The sequence below is a fragment of the Lutra lutra genome, chromosome 9, assembly GCF_902655055.1.
Source record: "Lutra lutra chromosome 9, mLutLut1.2, whole genome shotgun sequence".
Classification (NCBI taxonomy): Eukaryota; Metazoa; Chordata; class Mammalia; order Carnivora; family Mustelidae; genus Lutra; species Lutra lutra.
This window is the reverse complement of record NC_062286.1, coordinates 31,849,459-31,872,147: the sequence shown is the minus strand read 5'-3', so window position 1 is coordinate 31,872,147 and position 22,689 is coordinate 31,849,459. Positions and strand designations below refer to the sequence as shown.

Sequence of the window (22,689 nt, the reverse complement as noted above, 5' to 3'; positions counted from 1 at the left end):
TAAGCAAATTATTTTTATAAAAATGGTTGAAGCTTTGAGTAAGATGTATGTCTACTTTTCACAAGTTATCAGTATGTGTATGTTTGTATAACTGATCTTTATCAGCTGAAATGAAAAGGAATGTGTTGTTGATCTTTAAGGAATATCTCTTAACTATAAATCCTTTAATAATAATTACGCTCATTGAAAAGTAAACCTTTGCAAATTACTTTGAATATTTTATGGTTTTACTTCTCACATCTTTTCCTTTATGATAGAGAGTAAGTATTCTTAAATGTTGCATGAAAACTACTGATACATGTTATTTATTAACATTTTCTTTTTGGTAGCCAGAAACAGGTTGAGAAGTTGACAGAATTCTTATCATCTATTGTAACTCATACCTCAGTTAACTACTCGCTTGAATTATAGTCACCTGTTATATTGATAATTGGTGTTTATTGATGACCCAGTCCTTATTAAGTACAGACTTTCTGTCTAGCATATATAGTATATTTGCCACTAAAAGAAAATGTGCTTGAGTTTCACTAATATGTACACTTCTGGTTTTACTCAAAATCTTAACGTGTGAATGCTGACAAAGTTCATGATACTAAACAAAGTTCATGATACTAAACGTTAATTCTGTAGTAGAACTACGAAGAAAACAACTTAGACTTACACTGTACATTACAAAGTGCTTTGATTTTTAATAAGAACCCCATTAAGTAGGCAGGGCAGGCTTTTTACAAGCCTCATTTGACAGCTGGGAAAAATGAAACTCAGAAGTCAGATAATCTGCCCCAGTGTCACACAGAAGTAGAGGCAAAATTTGGTCCTAGGTTTTGTGTCTTCAAGTTCCTCTCCTCTATACTCCATCTTTCTCTGTGTATTTGTCTTCCGAATCATCCTGTTGCTACGATAGTAGTGTTGGAATCAGAAACCTAAGACCAAATTCCATACTTGAGAAAAAACATCTACTCTATGTGCTTACTACTGTGCAAATCCTATGCAGGTTAAGAAGATAATTTATGTCTCTCATCTGTTTTCATACAAATGCTTCTGAGAAACTGCACATTACTGCCTGTCACAAGCTGTGACATCTTTTAACACTGCTTCTGCTCTTTTTTTTTTTTTTTAAATGTGGAAAACTCGGTTGTATGTTAATACAGAAAATAATACCTAAAGAAGAAAACACTTTTTTGAAAGAATATATTTTATGACATGTTTAAAAATTTTATTGTTGCAGAAAGAGTTGAGTTACTGTTACTTTCATTCTTGAATAAAATGAGCTCCTTGTTCTTTTCGTCCAAAACTGTCCTGCGGGTTCAGATTTGTCATTTTGCCTTTGCAGCAGTTAGAAGAAAAGAGTGAAGATCAAGAAGACAAGGAATGTTTGAAACAAGCAATAACAGCTTTGCTTAATGTTCAGAGTGGTATGGAAAAAATATGTTCTAAAAGTCTTGCAAAACGAAGACTGAGGTGAATATTTTTACTTTTTTAATAATCTTCCCTTTCACTCTGAATATTCTGGTGTAAATTCAGGGATCCCAGTTCCCTCCTCAAGTAAACAATGAAGAAAATAGTTTTAGTGACAAGCTTGGTCTTTCAGAGGAAGTGACATCAAAGCCAAGAGAATTTGTTATTGTTTGAAAAACCTTTCATATTTGTGCATTTTCCTTGCATACTCCCAGACAAGACCTCCTGAGAGTCAACTGGTAAGCTAAAGGAGAGACAGAGAAAAATGTCTTGAGTAGATTTATGTCAACATCATCGTTCTGTCAAAGTAAAATTGGTAGTGTCCTTTATTTTAGGGATTATGTAACTTGAGGTATTAATTCAGATAACATTGCTTCCACTTTCTTAATTATAATATGTGCATGTTTGTTAGCTCTAGGTCTTGTCCACTTAAACATTTCTAAATAATTTTTTAAGTCTCTTAAATTATTTTTTTCACCATATTGGGCTACTTTTTAATATATGTCATTCTAAATATTTAGTAGCCAACGTAGAAATAATCATTACATAGCTAAGTTTATAGAGTAGAATTTCGTCGTAGTCCTTGTTCTTTTTAGAGCACTAAAAAAGTCTCTACTGTGTTGCTTTAGTTCCTAAAATGGTACAGTTTTGTAACACTAATATATTTGGAGAATTAGTGAAAACCTTCTCAGTGCAACTTTTTAAAATGTACTTTTCCATTGTCCTTTATTTACATGAATTCTTAGGTTGTCTGTCGTCTGTGTACTAATAATGTTTTTTCCTTTATCCCAGTGAATCTGCATGTCGGTTTTATAGTCAGCAAATGAAGGGGAAACAACTAGCAATCAAGAAAATGAACGAGATTCAAAAGAATATTGATGGTTGGGAGGGAAAAGACATTGGACAGTGTTGCAATGAATTTATAATGGAAGGAACTCTTACACGTGTAGGAGCCAAACATGAGAGACACATATTTCTCTTTGATGGCTTAATGATTTGCTGTAAATCAAATCATGGGCAGCCAAGACTTCCTGGTGCTAGCAATGCAGAATATCGTCTTAAAGAAAAGTTTTTCATGAGAAAGGTACAAATTAATGACAAAGATGACACCAGTGAGTACAAGCATGCTTTTGAAATAATTTTAAAAGATGAAAATAGTGTTATATTTTCTGCCAAGTCAGCTGAAGAGAAAAACAATTGGATGGCAGCGTTGATATCTTTACAATACCGGAGTACGCTGGAGAGGATGCTTGATGTGACGATGCTGCAGGAAGAGAAGGAGGAGCAGATGAGGCTCCCTAGTGCTGATGTTTATAGATTTGCAGAGCCTGACTCTGAAGAGAATATAATATTTGAAGAAAACATGCAGCCCAAGGCTGGAATTCCAATTATCAAAGCAGGAACTGTTATTAAGCTTATAGAGAGGCTCACATACCATATGTATGCAGGTAAGGAATAAAAAGTGGCCTGTCACTTTTATTTTCCTGCTTCCAGCTGATTTTCTTTGCTGCACAAGTCACTGTGCCTAAAATAGAAAGCAAACTAACAACAAAAGATCTTCTGCATTATTTCGAGTTCATTTTCCTTTGCCTAAAAATACTGCCATTTATACTTTTGCTACCGCATTTACATATTATTTTTAACTTTATAACCAGAATTACAAATGGGAATATAAAATCACTTGGCTAAATTTACCCAATTAGTGGTAGAAACAAAACTAAAAGTAGTGATAAATCATCATCATTAGGTCTAACGACCTTTACCCCTTTTTCTTTTTTCTTTCTTCTCTTTCCATTACTGAGATTATAAAGTCAGTAAAAATTTTAGTGTACATTCATCACCAAAATTGTGCTAGTAGTACAAATATGCACAGCATTGTTTTTTCTTAATTTCTGTTCCTAGAACTTAGTTAAATTTAGCAATCCTGAAAGTCATTAAAGGTTTCAGGGTTTTTTGCATTTTACAACCAATGTCATTTAAGAAAACAATTTTACCTCAGCAGGGCAGTTTTTAGAGACAAACATGTCCAGACTACCTAGGAAGATTAGTAGAGACCAAATCAAATGTAATGTTTGAGAGTTAAGAAACAAACATAATGATTCTTTTTTTAAAGTAATTTTATTTCTTCTAGAAAGTCACCCATGATAATCCAGTGTTCCTCAACCTTCAACTTTCCTACACAATAGAAAGATTGGAAATTGTAAACTGTAGCATGTGGTGTAGTTGAAAGAGCACCGAATCTGGATTTCCATGCTCACTCTATCACAGTTCCTCAGGTCCCAGAACCTCAGTTTCCATCTCAAAAATGAGCATCACAACAGCAACCTCAGACTTGGAAAGAATAGATGAACTACCACATGTAAAAACTCCTTGTAAACATGAATGTAAACTTACTTTCAAAGAGTGTTTTTAATTATAAAGACATATTAACTCAAACATAACTCTTAAAGCATAAATGCTACTCTAAGCAGTCGAATGTGAAAGTTAACCTCCATCCCTATACTTCTTGCTTAAATATATTCCTATTTCTAGAAGATGTGTGATTCTGAGGGAGGGTATTTTTTTCTTTATTAGAGTTTTGTGTTTTCATTTATTTAAAGTCCTCTAAATAGTTTCTCAGTTCTCTCTGGAAGGTGTTCTGGCACCAGTTAAATTAAACTTTTAAAGATCCACTGTAAGAAAGATGAATAACTTTTGAGAATGTTGATGTATTCAACTTATTACATGTCCAGTCAGAACTACTTAAATGGCCTGGAAACTATCAGGGCCTCCTTCAAAAGAGTGAGATCAAGTTAGAATATTTCTATCAGTGATAGCAAAGCACTTTTATGAATATAATATCTCATGATCTCCACATGTCTCTGTAATAAATAAGCCAGGATTTTGTTTTGTTTTTTTTTAATTTTTATTTGCCTCTAATTGGTGGTTCTTTGGATAGCCTTTTCATAGTGAAATATTAGTGGTTTTTTTGTAGGCTATTAAAAGCATTTTGGGTTCTCCAAACAGATTCCATTTGGTAGTAGCAGGCCGGAGCTGACACATGTTGAAGATAGTGAAAGAAGACTAGCCTGGGATTCCAATTTTTCTGTTGATTTTTCACCTAGAAACTTTTGCAGTCAGTGTATTCATTTTACTGACTCAAAAATGAAAAAAACAAAGCATGGGAAAGTTAAATAAGCTGCCTAGGATTTTACATGAAAAAGAAAACGATTATTCTGGTATCTTTTTTACATATAAAACTTTTCAAGAAGTACCATTTTTATTAATATGACCAATCTATTTTGTGATCTTCCTCAACTTCTGTATACTCCTTAAGATCTAGAATACAACTACAAAAATGTTCATTAAATTACTTGAAAGTTATGGTTGCAAAATATTTATTTCTTTGCTTTTTAAAGGAATTTTTAAGGTTCCGTAAGCTCAGATTGCTGCTCTTGCCACATTCTGATTTTTAAGGCTCTTACAAGATTCACTGATTTCTTTAGCATAAGCACTCTAAACCATTCATCCTTTTATTTTAAATACCTTTGTTTTGAGTTCTTCAATATGAAAACTATGGAATAATTTTCATATTGAAGTGTGGAAAAGACTGTTTAAAGTAAAATTAATCCTTGGATTTTTATCTACATAAGACAAAAGCTGTACTGTTTTGTTTTGTTTCTTTCCTGTAGAGCAGTGTAAGTAGAAAAGTGCTAACTAGTGTTTACTATCACACCTCAGTGGTACTGGAGTTGGAAAACATTTTCAGATTCCAAATTTTTTAATATAATTGTTTCTGTAAAACTTGATTGTTGATGATAAATTTTTTTTTAGACTGCTACATTTCATAGAACTAACATCATTAGTAAGCAGTTGCAGAATTACAATTAAATATTTTCTGGGAACTGTGCTTTTTATTTATTTTTTGAATGAGGACACTTTAAAACAAAACTTGAACAAGCATAGCTGAGAGTTTTTCTAGGATATCTGAAGTTTCTCTCCTTGATGTACATGATGCTAGCCTAGTGTGAGACATAGTACTTTTGCTGTGCTATCATCTTATTACTTTTGATAGTTCCTCTTATTTGTATTTAACTTTTAGCTTTTGAATAGAATCGTATTTTAAATGGTTTTATTTCTAGTTAGTATAAAACACTGAAATTTCTAGATTTGTAAGACTGCAAAGTGTTTTACATTTAAATTGACAAGATTGTTTTACTTTTTTAAGAAATTAAAGTTTTTCAAAAATTCCTTTCATTAATTTCTTGAGGAATAAAATGCCACTGTTGACTTTAGAAATGTGGCCAAGTTCTTTTTTACATTTTTCTTTTCTTTCTTCTTTTGAGGCTTAATTGAATATTTTAACATAGGTCATTAAGGTATCTTGCTGGTGTAACTGGCATACACAAGCAACTTTCTTGAGTTGTGGTTCACAATACCTACAAATTAGTATTAATTACTAGTTTATTTGAGCTCTTCTATAAGGTCTGTCACGAACATGTTACTGGCAATATGGGATGTGTTTTCAGTAGATGTCTATGAACTCGTAAACATGAAAGCAATTATTTTTTAAGGTCTTTTTCAGCTCGAAAGTACTCTTGAGTCCTCACTACAATAATAATAGATCAAGTTACCATTTGTTTTTAGAATTATTGGTCTGCTATTTTGCGGTGGTGGGCGAGAGGTTTAGTTGGTAGATATTTTTACTGGAGAGAACATTCAGTGCAAAATGGGCAGAAATAAAGGCTAAAATTTAACTTGCACATTTTTATTATACAGAATTTTAATAAAAGACATTGGCTGTAATATATGAGAAAATTTAATATCCACTAAGCACCACTTACAGACCATTTTCTAGGTTATGGATTGTTCAGAAATTGTCCAAAAAAAAAAAAAAAAAGAAAAGAAAAACTGGTTTAACCTTACTTAATTCAGACTTCACTAGGGCTTTAGCCAACTTGATCCCTCAAGTGTTTTTAACAATAATTTTGAAGCAGAGCTATAGATTTGCAGTTTTAGACAAGATGACCAATCTCTCACTAATACACAAAAACCCAAAGCCCCTGAAAGTTACATGATTTTCCAGAAATCATACCAATTAATTGCAGAATGAAGACTAAAACTTAGGTTTCTTGATTCTTAACGTACTGTACTTTTCACCATGTTAGAGTGACTCATGTAAGGCAAATTTTTTCAGTATTAAAATATATTTTTATTATATATATCAAATAATAAAAATAAAGAGAATTTCTTGGTTGGTTTGAATTGCCAGTAATAAAAGTGGCTTTTTCCTTATTGGACAAACACAAGTTTACTATGAAGATTTAAGCAGACTAATTTTTTTTTTCTTATTGAAATAGATAATAATCTCTGGCTATAGATAAACTTCCATTTTAATGCATAGATTTTAGTATACAGTTAGATATTGGGCATCATAATTTTACTTTTTAACAAAACCCAGTCTACTGGTGATATTTGCTCTATAAAGGAAAGCTTTCTGGGAGAAAAATTAAATTTAGGTAAATTAGAAAATGCTTAATTGTCGCTTAAAAGACTGCAGCAGGGTCTTACGTGGAATCTGATTTATAGCTTATCTCTGAGATCCAGTATTTCTGGACATAGACTAATTTGCTAATTGCATCAGAACTTTGGAATCCATTTCAAATGCTGGAGAGGGGACACTGTCTAGTTAGATCATTCTGAATCTGGCAAGAATACGAAGAGACTTTCTTACCTACCTTAAGAGGAGCACAAAGCAATGTTCATAAAGAAGAGATGAGAGTAGGAATTTTACTTCTGTTTCAGAGTTACAGGAAGGAAATAAAGTACAGATTCATTATTGAGACTTAAAACGACATGAGTAAAGAAATGTTTGGTAATGGTGTATATGGTTTGATTATCTTACTTTAGAGAAATGAGGTGACCATGAGGTAGGGAAAATTCAAAACTGATATTATGTATAAATACAAGCTTTTCATATTGAAGTGTGGAAAAAAGGTGTTTCCTGTGTGTGGTACTCTTTTCTAGAAAGTGATATTGAAAAAACTTAAGCCGGTTGATAGTGTTCTTTAAAGTATTTATTGCTATTTTACACCCTCAGAAAATCCTCAAAAACCTTCATTAGCTTTCTTTTGAGTTTGCGGCCTATATAAGTTCGGTTTGGGTGTCTTAACTTTAAAAAAAAAAAATCTTTTGAACAATTTTTGATCTATAGGGCAGTGCTGTTCTATTTTTAAACTCTCTGATAATTTTTTTTAAGTGTTTGTGCGTCAGCATAGCGTCTGTTTCCTTTTTTAAGGAATTCAGGAGTGATTGTTTATAAATCCTTGTTGAGAAGCTTATTGTTCCTTGTGGCTTTTTAAATGGCTGTATTAAAGGGAGAATTATCACATGAACAGACATCCTGATTAACAGCGGTTCACTATGGTGGGGGGAGGGGCATTCTTGACATAAATAACTGCATGTAACAAATATTTCATAAATTTTCATTGACCTTGCCAAATAAAATGTCAAGTGTCAATCAAAATAGGTACCTAAGAAAAAAGGATTGAATTATCACCTCAGATTTAGTGTGCTGTCTTCTGCATATTAACATAGCTATATTTTGAATTCCTAAGGTTTTGAAGAACTGTGCAGTGAAGTATTATCAAAGAATAGTTCTCAAGTGAAGGAGACGAGGCAGCAGAAAAAAGTCACTGCAGCTCCCGTTCGAAGTAACCTGGACCAGGGATTTGATGGGAGAGTTGGCAGCTACTGGTACAGAGAAACTGTATGGAGGGAAGGAAGCAGAGCAGCTAGTGAGCTTGGCGAAAACCTTAGTGGAGGGATTTGAGAATCTGGTAGATATAATAACGAAAAAAAACCACAACAGAGCTTTTACTATTGCTCATACTGAAATTCACGTGGGGTTATGGTTGAGAAAGAGGTTTGTGGAATTTACATCCATAAGCAAGTGATAAACAGAAAGAGAAAGAGACTCTCAAAATAGCCAGTTTTCATGGTCTCCACAAATATTTGAGCTCGTGTTCTAAAACTAAAGCAACCCGGCTTTTGTATTTTTATGTGTTTGCCTTCCATCTGTCTCTGCAACATCCTTTTTCTAAAAGATTTTATTCATTTATTTGACAGATCATAAGCAGGCAGAGAGGCAGGCGGTGGGGGGGGACGTGGGCGGGGGAAGCAGGTTCCTTACTGAGCAGAGAGCCCGATGGGGGGCTCCATCCCAGGACCCTGAGATCATGACCTGAGCCGAAGGCAGAGGCTTAACCCACTGAGCCACCCAGGTGCCCCTGCAGCAGCATTTTATAATACAGGTAGATAGCTGCTGCCTCAGAACCAACAGAGAGGGTAACACTCGGCCTTTATCATTGCCTGAGAGATGTAAGTAGGTAGTGCTTTGTTTTCTTACAAAATTATGTAATCTGTACTTATTGGTGTGTACTTTTAAAATACTGAATTATCTTAGTCCTTCACCTCATCCGTAAGATACAGGTTTCCAAGGGTTAGCGTGACATAGTACACGTGAGAATCACTGAAAGGGGGAAATTAATAGAGATAAAAGTAGCTTCTGGAATATGTACCCTTTTTTTTTTTTAATAAAATTTCAAATACAGAGATGTCCTCAAATACAGATGTTAAGTTTTTCATTCATAAGCAGTTTTGTACCGCTTGAGACTAAAAATGGAGTCTAAATCAATACAAGACGGGGAATATATGCAGCCTGTCAGATATTTTTTTGAAAGTCCTTAAACTTTTGCCAAGTTTTCTTGGTTTATTTTTAGCTTTTGCTGTTTTTTTTTTCTTTTTGGCAAGACTGCTCTTATTTCTCATCAAGCTAAAAACAACTTAAAAGTTGAGTCACTTTAGAATTTAGTACAACAGTGATGATTGTGGGAGTGTTTATTTCACTGCCCGCTTCACAAACTCCTCTTCTGCATAGAGTGCACAGGAAGGTCCAGCCGCTACTTCCTACAATCTGGAAGAAGGCTTAATTACGGAATCACAACTAGACTGCTAATTTTTTAATGACTCTCTAGTGCCCTGAACCAGATTAGCAGTTTGCAGCTACATTCTGAATTAATCATTTATTTAAGTTTCTGTAATGATTACATAACTCATGGGATTGTTCTTTGTATTTATATGTCACATCTGTGGAAACCTGAAGGCATCCTTTAATCCAGAGAGGTTATGTGATACAGTAGAAAAAAGCATAAAATTAAGAGTCACACAATCCAGATTTTGGTTCCATCTCTGCCACTCTACTGTGTGACCTTGGATAAGTCTTAGTTCCTTCTCTCATATGTAGAAAGGAAAAACATCAGCACCACTCACTTCACAGAAGTCATGTGGAATAAATTCTGTGAGTGCCCTTTGAAAACGTTCCATAACAGAGATCAGTTGATATGATCCCTGTGACCTAAGTGGCACCGAGGCATATCATGACTTTCCCAGCATTGTCATTGTTACTAAGGTACTGAAACCAGATGTTTTGGTTGAAGATGGAAAGACCATTTTAAAGTCGTTTGCCTTTAAAAACAGGCAGTTTCCTTAAAAAAATAATTCATTTAGAACTTGCTTTTATTCTGTTTTTCAGTTTTAAAGTACCTTTGATAGCCCAAACTCTTCAGCCTAACTTAGGTGGCATCTGAGGAGCAATGGATCTGAATATTTATTTTAGACTTTTAAACTATTAATAAGCTTTTCCTTTAAAAAAAAAAAAAAAAAAAGGTGGTGGGAGAGGCCAGCCTAAATTGAGAATACAGCTCAGGGATCCTTGAGACACTGTCTGCTGAGGGCCTGGGCTCGCTCTCCCTCAGTGTTGGCTCAGCGTCTCTACCGTGGCCACTGCTTTTGCTTCCTAAACACATGATGTTTTGAGTAGCCTCACCTGACAAATAGATTTGCAGAACAGCAAGTAGATTCTTGAAAGGGAGGATTGTGATGAAATCGATATAAATCTCTGTTTTTAAAATCTCGTACAGCCTTCTGTTCTAAAATCTTTTCTTCTGGATGAGACATTAGTCTTTAACGTTTGAGGAACTCTGTAACTGAAGACAAACAATAAGATACCAACAGAGAGGAAATTATTAAAGGATTGTATATATTTAAATTACTGTTATCAGTAACCCGCTAGACTTGGAAGGTAAAGGAGGAGAGGGGCATTTAAAACCAGTATGTTTTTATTCTGTGAATTTTGTTTAATTCAAAAAAGCAGTATAAATCCAAGGTTGTCTGATATTTAAATCAATTCATTATCTTGATTGCCATGTAAACCAATACATTAGGAATAGATTTCTGTGACAAATCCATGCATTTGGTTTGGGGGAGGGAGTTTAATATATTATCATTATTTTATGCTAAATTTAGCGTGGTTCTTAGAATCAGCCTAAGTAGAAATTTTCCAAACAAATTAACTCTGATCTTGGGAAGTCCTGCGCTAATAAAGGACACTGTACTCAAAAAGGATCCAGTGTGAAGCCTAACAAATACAAAGGTACTTGCGACTCTCAATGAGTTCATCATTAAATTAGAGCTTTTCTTTGTGCAATTACTTTATAGCTTGTTGTTATCAAGTTCTCAAATGAATTTGAGATTAAGGAATATTTAGAGTTTTACAAACAAACAAAAATAATAAATTAGAGCTTACCAGTCCATAATGTAAAAAATAGGAAAAGGATGCTCCCAGTAAAAAAGTTAATGAATTCTTCCCTCCTTCTTTTTAATAACTTGCAACTAAATGTTGACCTTGGTGAAATTGTAGTTATAGAAGGAAGTGATTTTTGTTTGTTTGTTTGTTTATTTATTTCCCTCATTATGGGAAGATGTCTCTCCCCGTTTATGCAGAAGATGACAGTCCCGGTCTCTAGTGCTGATGACAACAGCAGTCTTTCTCCACAACTTGGGAGAAAACTGTCAAGGAAAGATGGAGAAGGCCAGGCCTGGGGAAGTGATCACACTTAGGCAGCCTCCTGATTTACTTCATGGAGATGTGAATGAAAAGTAGGCCCTCTCATGGAAAGGGTTGGAGACTCCTACTCTTACAGCTGAATTCTTAGCGTGACTACTTGAAATAAAAGGAATTAAGTTGTGAATAGAACCAAATCCACATTCTCACACATGTCATAGTTTTAATAACTTCCAGGTATTCATAAGCTTCTTCTAGCAGTTTTAAGACCTCTAGTGAATAAAATCATTGAGAAACTGTATTTCATGTAATCTACACATTATAAGATCCAGTTTCAGGTTGTGTGCTCTGTTAACATGATTTAAAGCAATCTAGATAACTGATCCTAGATAAACTAGTCTGGATGTCAGAAAAAGTAATGGGTTATTGCTGCGGCCTTTCTCTCATGAGGGAGATAGAAACCAACTGAAATGTTCTGAGATCCAGGTAGCAGGTGGGAGCTTGTTTCCATGCTCTTTGCCTTTCTTTCTTCCCTTTGCATTCCTGCAGCCGATGAGGACTTAAGTTCAGCTAGTCAGAGTGTACAGAGGTCAAGAAGTAAGCTGATAGAGAATCTTAGTGACCACAGTTTGCCACTAATTTAGGAAGCACTCAAGCTAGCAGTTTGTTAATAAAGTCCAAAGCATTCTATGTGGTCAGTAGATTTTGGGAATTATAAGATTATTTCATCTCTTTTGAAAATGTTAATAGTAGCTTTAATCATTCTGAATCAAAGATTTTAATAAAATAATTTTCCTTTTTTCTTCTTAGATCCCAATTTTGTTCGGACATTTCTTACAACATACAGATCCTTTTGTAAACCTCAAGAACTACTGAGTCTTATAATAGAAAGGTCTGTTAATGTAAAACGTTTAATCTTTTTTTTTTTAAGAGATTGAGCTAAGATTCTATGTTTCTCAGAAATAAATTATAGGAGCTTTGAATTGTAGTTCATGAGTACTTTTTAAAGAAATAACATCTCTTAAATGACCATTTATTTTATAATCTTTTTGTTTTGATTATTAAAGTATAAAAATAAGCATTTTTTTTCACATGGAAACCCAGTACTTGAAATTTCAAATTTATGGAATTAGTCAAGTTAAAGAACCATATAAAAATACATAATTTAGCTTCTGAAAATTTAAAGTTTGGTGATTTAGGTGTTCTAAACAGAACTTTTCAAATATATCACATGTTGAAGAAAATGGAGCTTAACATTAAGTGAACAAATACCATAATCAAGAAAAGTGTTTCAGCCACCCAAGGAACAGTCAACTCTTTAAGGGTTACCCTTAAAAAGTGTTATATTAGCTGATTCAGAGTGATTACACAAGCCAAAAATGAACAGCAGTCCCATAACTTGATAATCACATTTATTTTTAGACTTTGCATGTATTCTTTATCCTTTATTATGTTTCTCATTTTTTTAATATTGGCAAGTATTTCTTTTTTAAAAATTAAAATAAGATCATTAACCTTTATATTATAGAAGCCTTACTTGTTTTCACTGATATGTATGTATATCCGTAGTAATTTTCACAGTTCTCTCTGTATTGTGCTGACTAGTGAAAAGGTGTATAGTTTTCTATTTGTATACTCTGGTATTACTAGTATTTTCATTAGTTTGTTCTGTTTTATGTTAGGTTTGAAATTCCAGAGCCTGAGCCCACAGAAGCTGATCGCATAGCTATAGAGAATGGAGATCAGCCCTTGAGTGCGGAACTAAAAAGGTTTAGAAAAGAATACATACAGCCTGTACAGCTGCGGTAAGCAGTAAGGAAATAACTGAAGTGATGAAGTCTGTAGTGAACTTATGTTTCAGAGTTGAAGTAAATAAGGACCTTTCCCAAACAAGGAGGAGGTAACAAGTAAAATGAGTGAAGTGAAGAGCAATTATCAGAAATTATTGTATAAGTCTTAATTAACATAGAATCTTGAAAGTGGTAAGCCACTACTTACAAAATCATTTAATTTGGATAGAATTACTGTTTTAATTTGTACCGTTCATTGTGGTAAACACCTATGTCTGAGTTCTCATGTAATTCAGTTATTCTTTTGTGTTAATGCCATAGAGTATTAAATGTATGTCGGCATTGGGTAGAGCACCACTTCTATGATTTTGAAAGGGATGCAGATCTTTTGCAGCGAATGGAAGAATTTATTGGAACAGTGAGAGGTATGGTTTTTTTAAGTGCTTAGTTTTATATGTAATAAAAGTTCCAATGTGGTGACTATCAACTGACGTGCTTATTGTTCGTGTTAAGAGTTGTTAAGAATGGTGGCAGTACAACCGTTTGAAAAAGTTGAACATTTTCATGAAACAACATGTTGACCTACAAATTGCTCAGTAATCATCCTGTTGACCCAATGTATTTTCATTTAGTAAATCAACTTAGTGATTACTTTGGAATTGGATAGAAAAAGTCTCGATTTATGCTGTTTTTCCACTTATCTGAAGCTATGTGTATCAGAGGACAGTTAGGAACTGGTGTGCCATCAGAACACCACTGCTGGAGACCGGCTGGTTCCCAGTTAGGGGAATAGAGCATGTATTAGAGAGGCCACAGAGCAGATTGAATTGAGAGCCAAGAAACAAGAGTTCTGTTCTGAACACTGCCACTCACAAGATACATGACTTTGGGCAAAACCACTTTGATTTTGTAGACTCTGGTTTCCTCATCAGTAACGCGAGGAGAGCAAGACTCAGTGATGTCAAAATTTCCCCTCAAGTTTTAAAGATTCTATGACTGTATAGGTCTAAGAATGTCCTAGACAAACTTGATTCTAATTTCCATAGTGTACTGTAAATGAGAATCAGAAAATAAAGGGGTGAATAAGAGTACTTTCACGCATAGTACAAAACGGCCACATCAAAAACGCACACTAACGTGAAGGAAATATCCTCTGGTGCTGTTTGGTTTATAAAATACAATGTTAATTAGATTAATAATGGATGTGTATCCTCTGTCCTTATGAATCCCATGTATGCAATATTTTTTTTTAATGGAAGATTATAAAATATTTTGAACTGAAGTTTGGAACAAGAGAGGTGAAAAATCTATGAATAAATTACTTTCTAATTTTATTTTGAAAGGATATGGAAGAATATGTACCAGACTATTAACAATGGTGACCCATGTGAAGAAGACTGAGATTGGGATAGGGAATGGGGAAATGACATAGGGGAACTTCCATTTTTTTATTTTGATCATTTGAACTTTGTAAGAGCAAAGCTATATTTAAGTATCACTTGTCTGATTTCAAAATATTTTAAAAGGATAAAATATTGAGTGAAAAGTATTTAAATGTTATTTAAAATGTAATGTATTTCAGGTAAAGCAATGAAAAAATGGGTTGAATCCATCACTAAAATAATCCAAAGGAAAAAAATCGCAAGAGACAATGGACCAGGTCATAATATTACATTTCAGAGTTCACCTCCCACAGTTGAGTGGCATATAAGCAGGCCTGGGCACATAGAGACTTTTGACCTGCTCACCTTACACCCAATAGAAATTGCTCGACAACTCACTTTACTTGAATCAGATCTATATAGGTATGTAATTTAATATTTAAGCTGAAAAATCATTTCAAAGGAATTAATTTTTTAAATGAAATACTGGTATCTGCCTTATAGGGATGTTATAAGACATAAAGGAGCTAGTACATGAAGTGTGTGGTAGGTAATACAGCCTTGATCCATAGAAGGTCTCCCCTTCTTTAACTCCCTGATCTGCCCACTCTGCCTGGATTTGCAGCTTCTCTCTGTCTGCAGTCACTCCTAGCTGGTAAAGCGAAATGCAGATCCCAGCTTTACCAATCACTGGCTTGGTATTCTTGGGCAATTTAGCCTTTTTGTTTAATTAACTTTTATCACTCTCTGTCCGTTAGCTTCCTCGGGATTAAAATGGGGCTAATAATAGTACCTGTAACTGGGGCTGTCGTGAGAGTGAAAATAGTCAGTGTATATATATACAGTGCTTAGCACATTGCCCAAAGCAAGGTCGGGCTCAATCAGTTAGCTGTTGCCCTTGTTTTTGTGAACTTAAGTCATGGCCAGTCATAGCCTTTTTTAGTTTTTCTACGTTGACATAACTACCGTCTCAGTCCATTTCTCATTTTATTTTTTTTTTAAGATTTTATTTATTATTTATTTGACAGAGAGAAATCACAAGTAGGCAGAGAGGCAGGCAGAGAGAGAGGAGGAAGCAGGCTCCCTGCTGAGCAGAGAGCCCGACGCGGGGCTCGATCCCAGGACCCTGAGATCATGACCTGAGCCGAAGGCAGCGGCTTAACCCACTGAGCCACCCAGGCGCCCCCATTTCTCATTTTAAATGGGGACTATTTAGAAGTTAGAATTGCAAACAACTTTTTGTAATAACTAAATGAAAAGAACTAAATTTATAGATCTCCATTCACTCCAAAGATCCTCACTATTCCCAAAGACTAATGTAAGAATCTATTTTATTTATTTACCAAGACCTTTCCGTGATAGGGTTTTCCCTGCTCCTTTAGAGGAAAAAATAAATAAATAAATAAGATTTATGAATTGCAGTGATTACTATATCTTCAATGAACTGATTATTATAACAAATACCATTATTTAAAAGAACCATCCCGAATTACATTGCCACCCTAATTCATTAAATAATATTTATAAGTGCTGGGAAAGATATTATGAAAAAAATCCCAATGTGGCCAAAAGCAAAATGTTATTATAAAGTGATTAAGTACACAGGTACATGCATAAAAATATTTTTTAATCTATAGAAAAATACCCATAATTGTAAACTTTTGTTACACCTTGTTTTCATTAAACCTTTCTGTTGGAGTTAAAAGAAGGCTTAGGTGGGAGTTTAGTTTTATTTACCTCATTTACTTAATAAAACAGCATCCTAGAGGGAAAAGTATCATGTAGAATTATGTCTTGATTTTAGAGCTGTACAACCATCAGAATTAGTTGGAAGTGTGTGGACAAAAGAAGACAAAGAAATTAATTCTCCTAATCTCCTAAAAATGATCCGGCATACCACGAATCTTACTCTGTGGTTTGAGAAGTAAGTATCACTGACATTCTCACATTTCGTAGCTGTCAGCTATTATGATTTTAAATGCAGTTCTGTTTGAATACATCTCAAGTTCTTCTTTGTTCCTCTGTTCCTCCTTTCTTTTGCACTGAGTGGTTAGTTTTCTAATATAGCATTTTTATTTCATTAATGATTTTTTGAGGATTTGTTTAGTGAACACTTTAAAGTTTACCATCTACATCTTATCAGAATTGCTTGAGATTTATACTAGTTTAATTCCAGGGATAGATAGAAATGTTCCTCCGATATAGCTGTATTCTCTGTTTCCCTTTTTGTGTTATTATCCTAATATGTATTCCACATAATAATGATGCAGATCTAATAATATATTGTTAACAGTTGTTGCTTTGCCATTTGTTACTACTTTCTTAGCCCATTATACTTTGCTCTCACCCACGGCCTCTGTGTAGTTATTGGCAATATATTGCATATATATATAGATATATAGATATATAGATATATATATCTTACAGGTCCAACATTACATTATGTACACATTATTTTATACAGTTGGTTTTTAAATCAGTTAAGAGAAGCAATAAGAACAAATATGCACTTATAGTGTCTTACATAATCACAGATTTACTGCTACCGGGGCTCTTTGTTTCTGTGGATTTGTGCTACCATCTGGGGTTCCTTGCTGTCAGCCCAGAGAACCTCCTTTAGTATTTCTCGTATGGTGGGTTTGCTAGCAGCAGATTCTGTTTTTGTTTATCTGGGAAAGTCTTTATTTTGCCTTCATCTTTGAACAATAGCTTTATCTTCAAGTTAACTGATTATTTCTTCTGCCAATTCAAATGTACTATTAAGCCCCTTAAATAAGTTTTTTATTTTAACTGTTGTATTTTTGAATTTCAGAGTTTCCATTTGGTTCCTTTTATCATTGCTGTGTCTTTTATGATACCCTGTGCTCCACATTGTCATCCTATCTTCTTATACTTTTTAAATCACACTTTAATTCTGTGAACATATTCATAATCGCTACTTTGAAATCTTTTTCTGTTAAATCTGTGTCCTTCTCACAGGCTGTTACTGTTCCCTGCCTTTTTTTTTTTTTCTCTCCAAGAATGTGTCATACAGTAGTTCCCCTATATCCGTGAAGGATTTGTTCCAAGGCCCCCAGTGGATGCCTGAAACCATGGATAGTCCTGAACCCTACATACACTATGTCTTTTTCCTCTACATACATACCTATGATAAAATTTAATTTATAAATTAAGCACGATAAGAGATTAGCAATAATAACATAGAACATTTATAACAATGTAACAAAAGTATGTGAATGTGATTTCTCTCTCTCAAAATATCTTCCTGTACTGTACTCACCCTTCTTGTGATGCTGTGAGATGGTAAAATGTCTGCCTGACGAGATGAAGTGATGTGACTGCCCAGACAGTGTGGCCTGGCCTCAGGCTACTCATGACCTTCTCATGATACCTCAAAACGATGATCATCTGTGGGCCTATCAGCTTCCTTCATTGTTCTCCAGAGCACCCTTAGGTTTGAACTTCCCCATAGTTGGTTGCAAGAGACAAGAGAGTAGAAGCTGTTTGAGCCTGCCCTCTCGAGCTCAGGATGATGGCAAGCTTCTCTGAAACGTTCCTGCTCTAACAGCTGAATGTGGGGCTTTGGGGCGGTGCGTGAGGTCCTTTTTGCTCACCTCTCCTGGCATGGAACCGCGGCCTCAGGAACCAGGGAAAGACTGTCTTCCCGGCATTCTCAGTGTGCCGCATTCCCGTGAAAGCCTAGGTTCCAGGTCAGAGATCGGCAGAAGAAGGGAGTCCCCACTCCTCAGCGGCGCGCCGCAGGGATTTAGCCTCAGCCGCCTGGCAGCTGGGGACTGGATGAGAAACGTGGAAGTCCTGTTCCTCCAGAGAAGAAACCGCTCCAGCTGGGAGCTAGGTGGGAAGGGAGGCCTGAGTTCTCGGCTGCGCTGTCTAGAGCAGACTCTTGCCCTCTGCTGCCAGAAGTTCTCTGAGAGGAAGGAGGGAGCGGGCTTGGTTCAAATGCCATAAACTCTTGCCTCTCTTACTGAATTTTTGTAGATTTTCCTAAAGAGATGTTTCTTCATTTGCCATCTGCTCTTAGGACCATTTCCAGAGACTTTAAATGTTGGGGGGGTATTTATGTTTGTATTTTTTATACATGTATAATTTGAGGAGTGGGTGAGCAGCGCTGCTGACACTGTGATATCAGCAATCCAGCATCTCAGTGCGGTTTTACAGTTGGCGCCACCGAGTGGCATTTTATACACTGGCCATATTTTTTTTCTGAGTAATACAGTGTAATTAGTTGACTCATATTTTATAAGGGTGATGTGAGGTTCCCAGAGATCATACTGGAATTATCAGAACAAGAGGCCAGTGACATAGGGAATGACTAGAACCTAAGCTGGAATGTGGACAAAGACTTGAAAGCAGTTCCTAAAGAGAAGTAAGCGTTCCAAGTCACTTGTGTTATTTTATGTTATTATCTCTTAGCCTCTAAAAAGCAAAACTTGGGGGGCACCTGGGTGGCTCAGTCATTTAAGCGTCTGACTCTTGATTCTGGCAGTCAATCTCAGGGTCGTGAGATGGAGCCCCACGTTGGGCTCCGTGCTCAGCTGGAAGTCCACTTGAGAGTCTCTGTCTCCCTTTCCCGAGGGACCCCCCAGCCCCTGCTCTCTTGTTCCTCTAAAATTTTTTTTTTAAATCTTAAAAAAAAGTAAAACTTTAGAATTTTCCCTCTAAATGTTGCTTCCTGATTTCTTCATTATCAGATTAAATAATTATACTTAAGTATGCAGAAGACCTTTTCTATCATAAATAATTAAAGTTTATGTCCGTAAGGAGGAAACAACTGATAAGAGAGACTATTTTCATCTCTGTTCTATTATTTTAACAGATGACTGAAAAGAAGGCCTTTTCCTGCACTTTTTCCTTTTTCTTTTTTTATAATTGTTATAAGAGCACTTAACATGAGAGGTACCCTCTTAACAGATTTCTCAATGTGTAATACAGTATTGTTCATTTATAGGCATTATGTACAGTGGATCTCTAGAAGTTATTCATCTTGCATAATTGAAATTTTATACATGCTAGTTGGCAACTCCCTATTTTCCCCTTCCCGTAGAGCTCCTGGCAATCATCATTCTATGCTTCCATAATTTTGATTATTTTAGATACCTCATATGTGTAGATTCTACAGTGTTGGTCTTTCTGTGACTGGCTTATTTCACTTAGAATAATGTCTTCAGTGTTCATCGGTGTGGTCACAGATTGCAGGATTTTCTTTTTAAGGCTGAGTAATATTCTATCCTGTGTTTATACCACATTTTCTTTATCCATTCATCCATAGATGGGCATTAGAATTGTTTCCACATCGTGGCTATCGTGAACAAACACTGTAACGAACATGGAATGCTAATATATATCTCTTTGAGACCCTGACTTCAGTACTTTTGAATAAATAACCAAAAGTGGAATTGTTGGATCGATCATATGATAGCTCTGTTTTTAATTTTCAGGAACATCCATACTGTTTTCCATATTAGCTATACCAGTTTGCATTCTCCTCACCAGCATATACAAGAGTTCCAATTCTGGCCTTTCCAGTTGAGAAGTTCTTGTTCGTTTGCTACAATGGTTCTTAGCCATGGATGTACATTAGAATTGGAGTCATCTATGGATGAATTACCCCAGATTTACCTGGTTTTTACAAAAACTCCACAGGTCATCTCAGTCTGTATATCTACATAATACCAACTGAAATAGTTAAACAAAAGATGTAAATATATTTGTACCTTTTTAAATGTCCAGCTAACTAGTTAGCCAGTGTATGACATATTTCTAGAGATCCAGCTGCTTTAAACATGTAAACATGTTATGTTTAATTTGGTAGCAAGGCAAATTCATTTTGATAGTTTTACAATAGTTTTTTTCTTGGTGGCAGGTTACCTTCATTGGAGAATAATGTAATTTTCACCTTTACATTTTAAAAAATGTTTAATATTGATTTATATTTATTTTTCTATTTATGTATTCTGGTCTTTTCTTAGATTATAAATTGTTTAATATTACATTATCAAAAACCAAGTTTAAAATGCCTTTTTCTTTCCTGATGATTAGTAAATTTAAAAATTATCTCAAATATTAGTAAATGCTCACTGAGGAATTTTCTCTTCTTGAGCACAGTATGCTTCCTTTTAGCTATTTACTGGAATTTACATACCTTCCAAGGATTCTTGGTATTTAAATGTAAAGTTTTTGACTTTTCTTCCTTAGTAATTTAAAAAATTTCATTCTTAATTATGGTAAAATACTTTAATTGACTTTCTAACATTTCAGTGCTTTTTTAAAGAGCTGCTCCTAGAAATGTAGCTAATTATTTCTGTATATCAAAGAAAGAATCAATCACTAAAAGCTTGCAGTTAGATGAACAGGAGGCACAGAATTCTTGAGCTCCAGAATCCGTTCCCCTAGACCAAGCATGTACATTCAACAAGACATTAGGCTCATCAGTTAATTCTAATAGAGTAGGAAAGTTAGGGACTATTTCTGCTGTGTCAGTGTGAAAACAGTGAAGAGCAGCATGCCTGGCTGAAGGCACCACCTCATCATCCAGTCTCCTGCTAGTTACCCAGCCTCCTGAATATCCACGCTGTGTAGTTCCTCTGTAACCATGCCCCCCACTCAACATTGTTTTATTTACTAAATTTCTTAAATCATAGCATTGTTGGGAAAAGTACAAATTTAATGCATTTTTTTGTCTTTGATTCCCAGATGTATTGTAGAAACTGAAAACTTAGAAGAAAGAGTAGCTGTGGTGAGTCGAATCATTGAGATTCTACAAGTCTTTCAAGAGCTGAACAACTTCAATGGTGTCCTTGAGGTTGTCAGTGCTATGAATTCCTCACCTGTTTACAGACTAGATCACACATTTGAGGTAGGTTTGTGTAGGCATTTTTTAAATGAAGGGTCAGAATTTTAATAATTGTGGTCTTCAGTTTTTAAGTGCCTCATCTGTCTTTTGAGTAACACTTTAAAAGATAAAATTGTCTAAATTTTGTATTGAATTGATTGCATTTTATAAATTAGGCATTCTCGTTAAAATGTATTCATAGGTCCTAGGCTAGGTTAGAAGATGAAAAACATTTTAGCACTTTATGTAACATATAATTAAATGCTCTTGTAATTGTAAGGAATTGCAAGATAAACTAGATTTCTCTCACACACAAAGACACACACACACACACAAACACGTACACTCCCCATAAGTTTGTTCTAGGATCGATGGGGACTTTGAAACAGTTATTATCATTTCTAAGAATCAAACTGGTACTGTTGTGTTTGAGCTACTCTTAGCCTGGCATTTTGGGGGGAAACCTGTGATTCCTTTTGTAAACTTATGCTTCCTAAATATTGTTTTTTTCATTGTAGCAAATACCAAGTCGCCAAAAGAAAATTTTAGAAGAAGCTCATGAATTAAGTGAAGATCACTATAAGAAATATTTGGCAAAACTCAGGTCTATTAATCCACCATGTGTGCCTTTCTTTGGTGAGCATTTCTTGAATTTTTATTGTTTCTGGATAAAGCAAGACATGTATTTCATTAAATGACTGAATATACATATGTGTAATATACCAGCAGAAAATACTTATTTAGTAAATAATTAGCACCTGCATCACCATAGAATTTTACTCTATTAAGAGGACTTTTAACGATCATGCCCAATATATACATTTCATTTTTTATTTCCATTTTGGGCAGCCTTTTGTTATCATATAATGCTCGTTTGTGCTTTTATATTCATAGAAATATTTTCTGTTGAATCTTAATAAACCAAACACTCTACAGAAGAGATATGGCCATACTCATTTATATTTATAATCCTCTTTCTTGTAAATAGTTTCATGTAGCTAAAAGTCATATAGCGCGTGTATCTTTGAGCCCACATCTTTTGCACACCAAAACTTTGCCCTTTTTTCTTGCCCTTCTGCGCCAGAGGAAGGAAGTACCCTTTCCTTCCTTTTAAGACTGAGGCATGTACCATCTAAACCTTCACCCTTCGTGTAGGCGCCTCTATCCGACTCCGTCACCAGATTCACTGTATTTCATAGCTTCGGTATCTCTTTCACAACTGGTTTCTTTTCTCTGTTTTTATATATGCTCTGATGGTTCTTCCTCTGAATGCTTACAAATATTATGCTCTCTATTACACGTATTATGGTTTAGGTTTTTTAA

At 34.9% G+C, this 22,689-nt stretch overlaps 2 protein-coding genes across 2 annotated transcripts in view; one reads left to right on the top strand and one right to left on the bottom strand.

The window, feature by feature from the left end:
* SOS1 (SOS Ras/Rac guanine nucleotide exchange factor 1) overlaps positions 1-22,689 on the top strand; it is a 147,465-nt gene that overhangs the window by 101,514 nt on the left and 23,262 nt on the right. Inside the window, 9 exon segments of the mRNA XM_047746769.1 lie at positions 1,334-1,461; positions 2,251-2,906; positions 12,152-12,233; positions 13,024-13,146; positions 13,453-13,556; positions 14,714-14,936; positions 16,318-16,437; positions 21,228-21,390; positions 21,885-22,002. Of these exon segments, the coding sequence (XP_047602725.1) occupies positions 1,334-1,461; positions 2,251-2,906; positions 12,152-12,233; positions 13,024-13,146; positions 13,453-13,556; positions 14,714-14,936; positions 16,318-16,437; positions 21,228-21,390; positions 21,885-22,002 (1,717 nt within the window).
* Positions 8,646-22,689, bottom strand: part of ARHGEF33 (Rho guanine nucleotide exchange factor 33) — a 119,163-nt gene continuing 105,119 nt past the window's right edge. Inside the window, exon 19 of the mRNA XM_047746773.1 lies at positions 8,646-10,484. Coding sequence (XP_047602729.1) covers positions 10,403-10,484 — 82 coding nt within the window. The 3' untranslated portion in view covers positions 8,646-10,402. The remainder of the gene's footprint in view (positions 10,485-22,689) is intronic.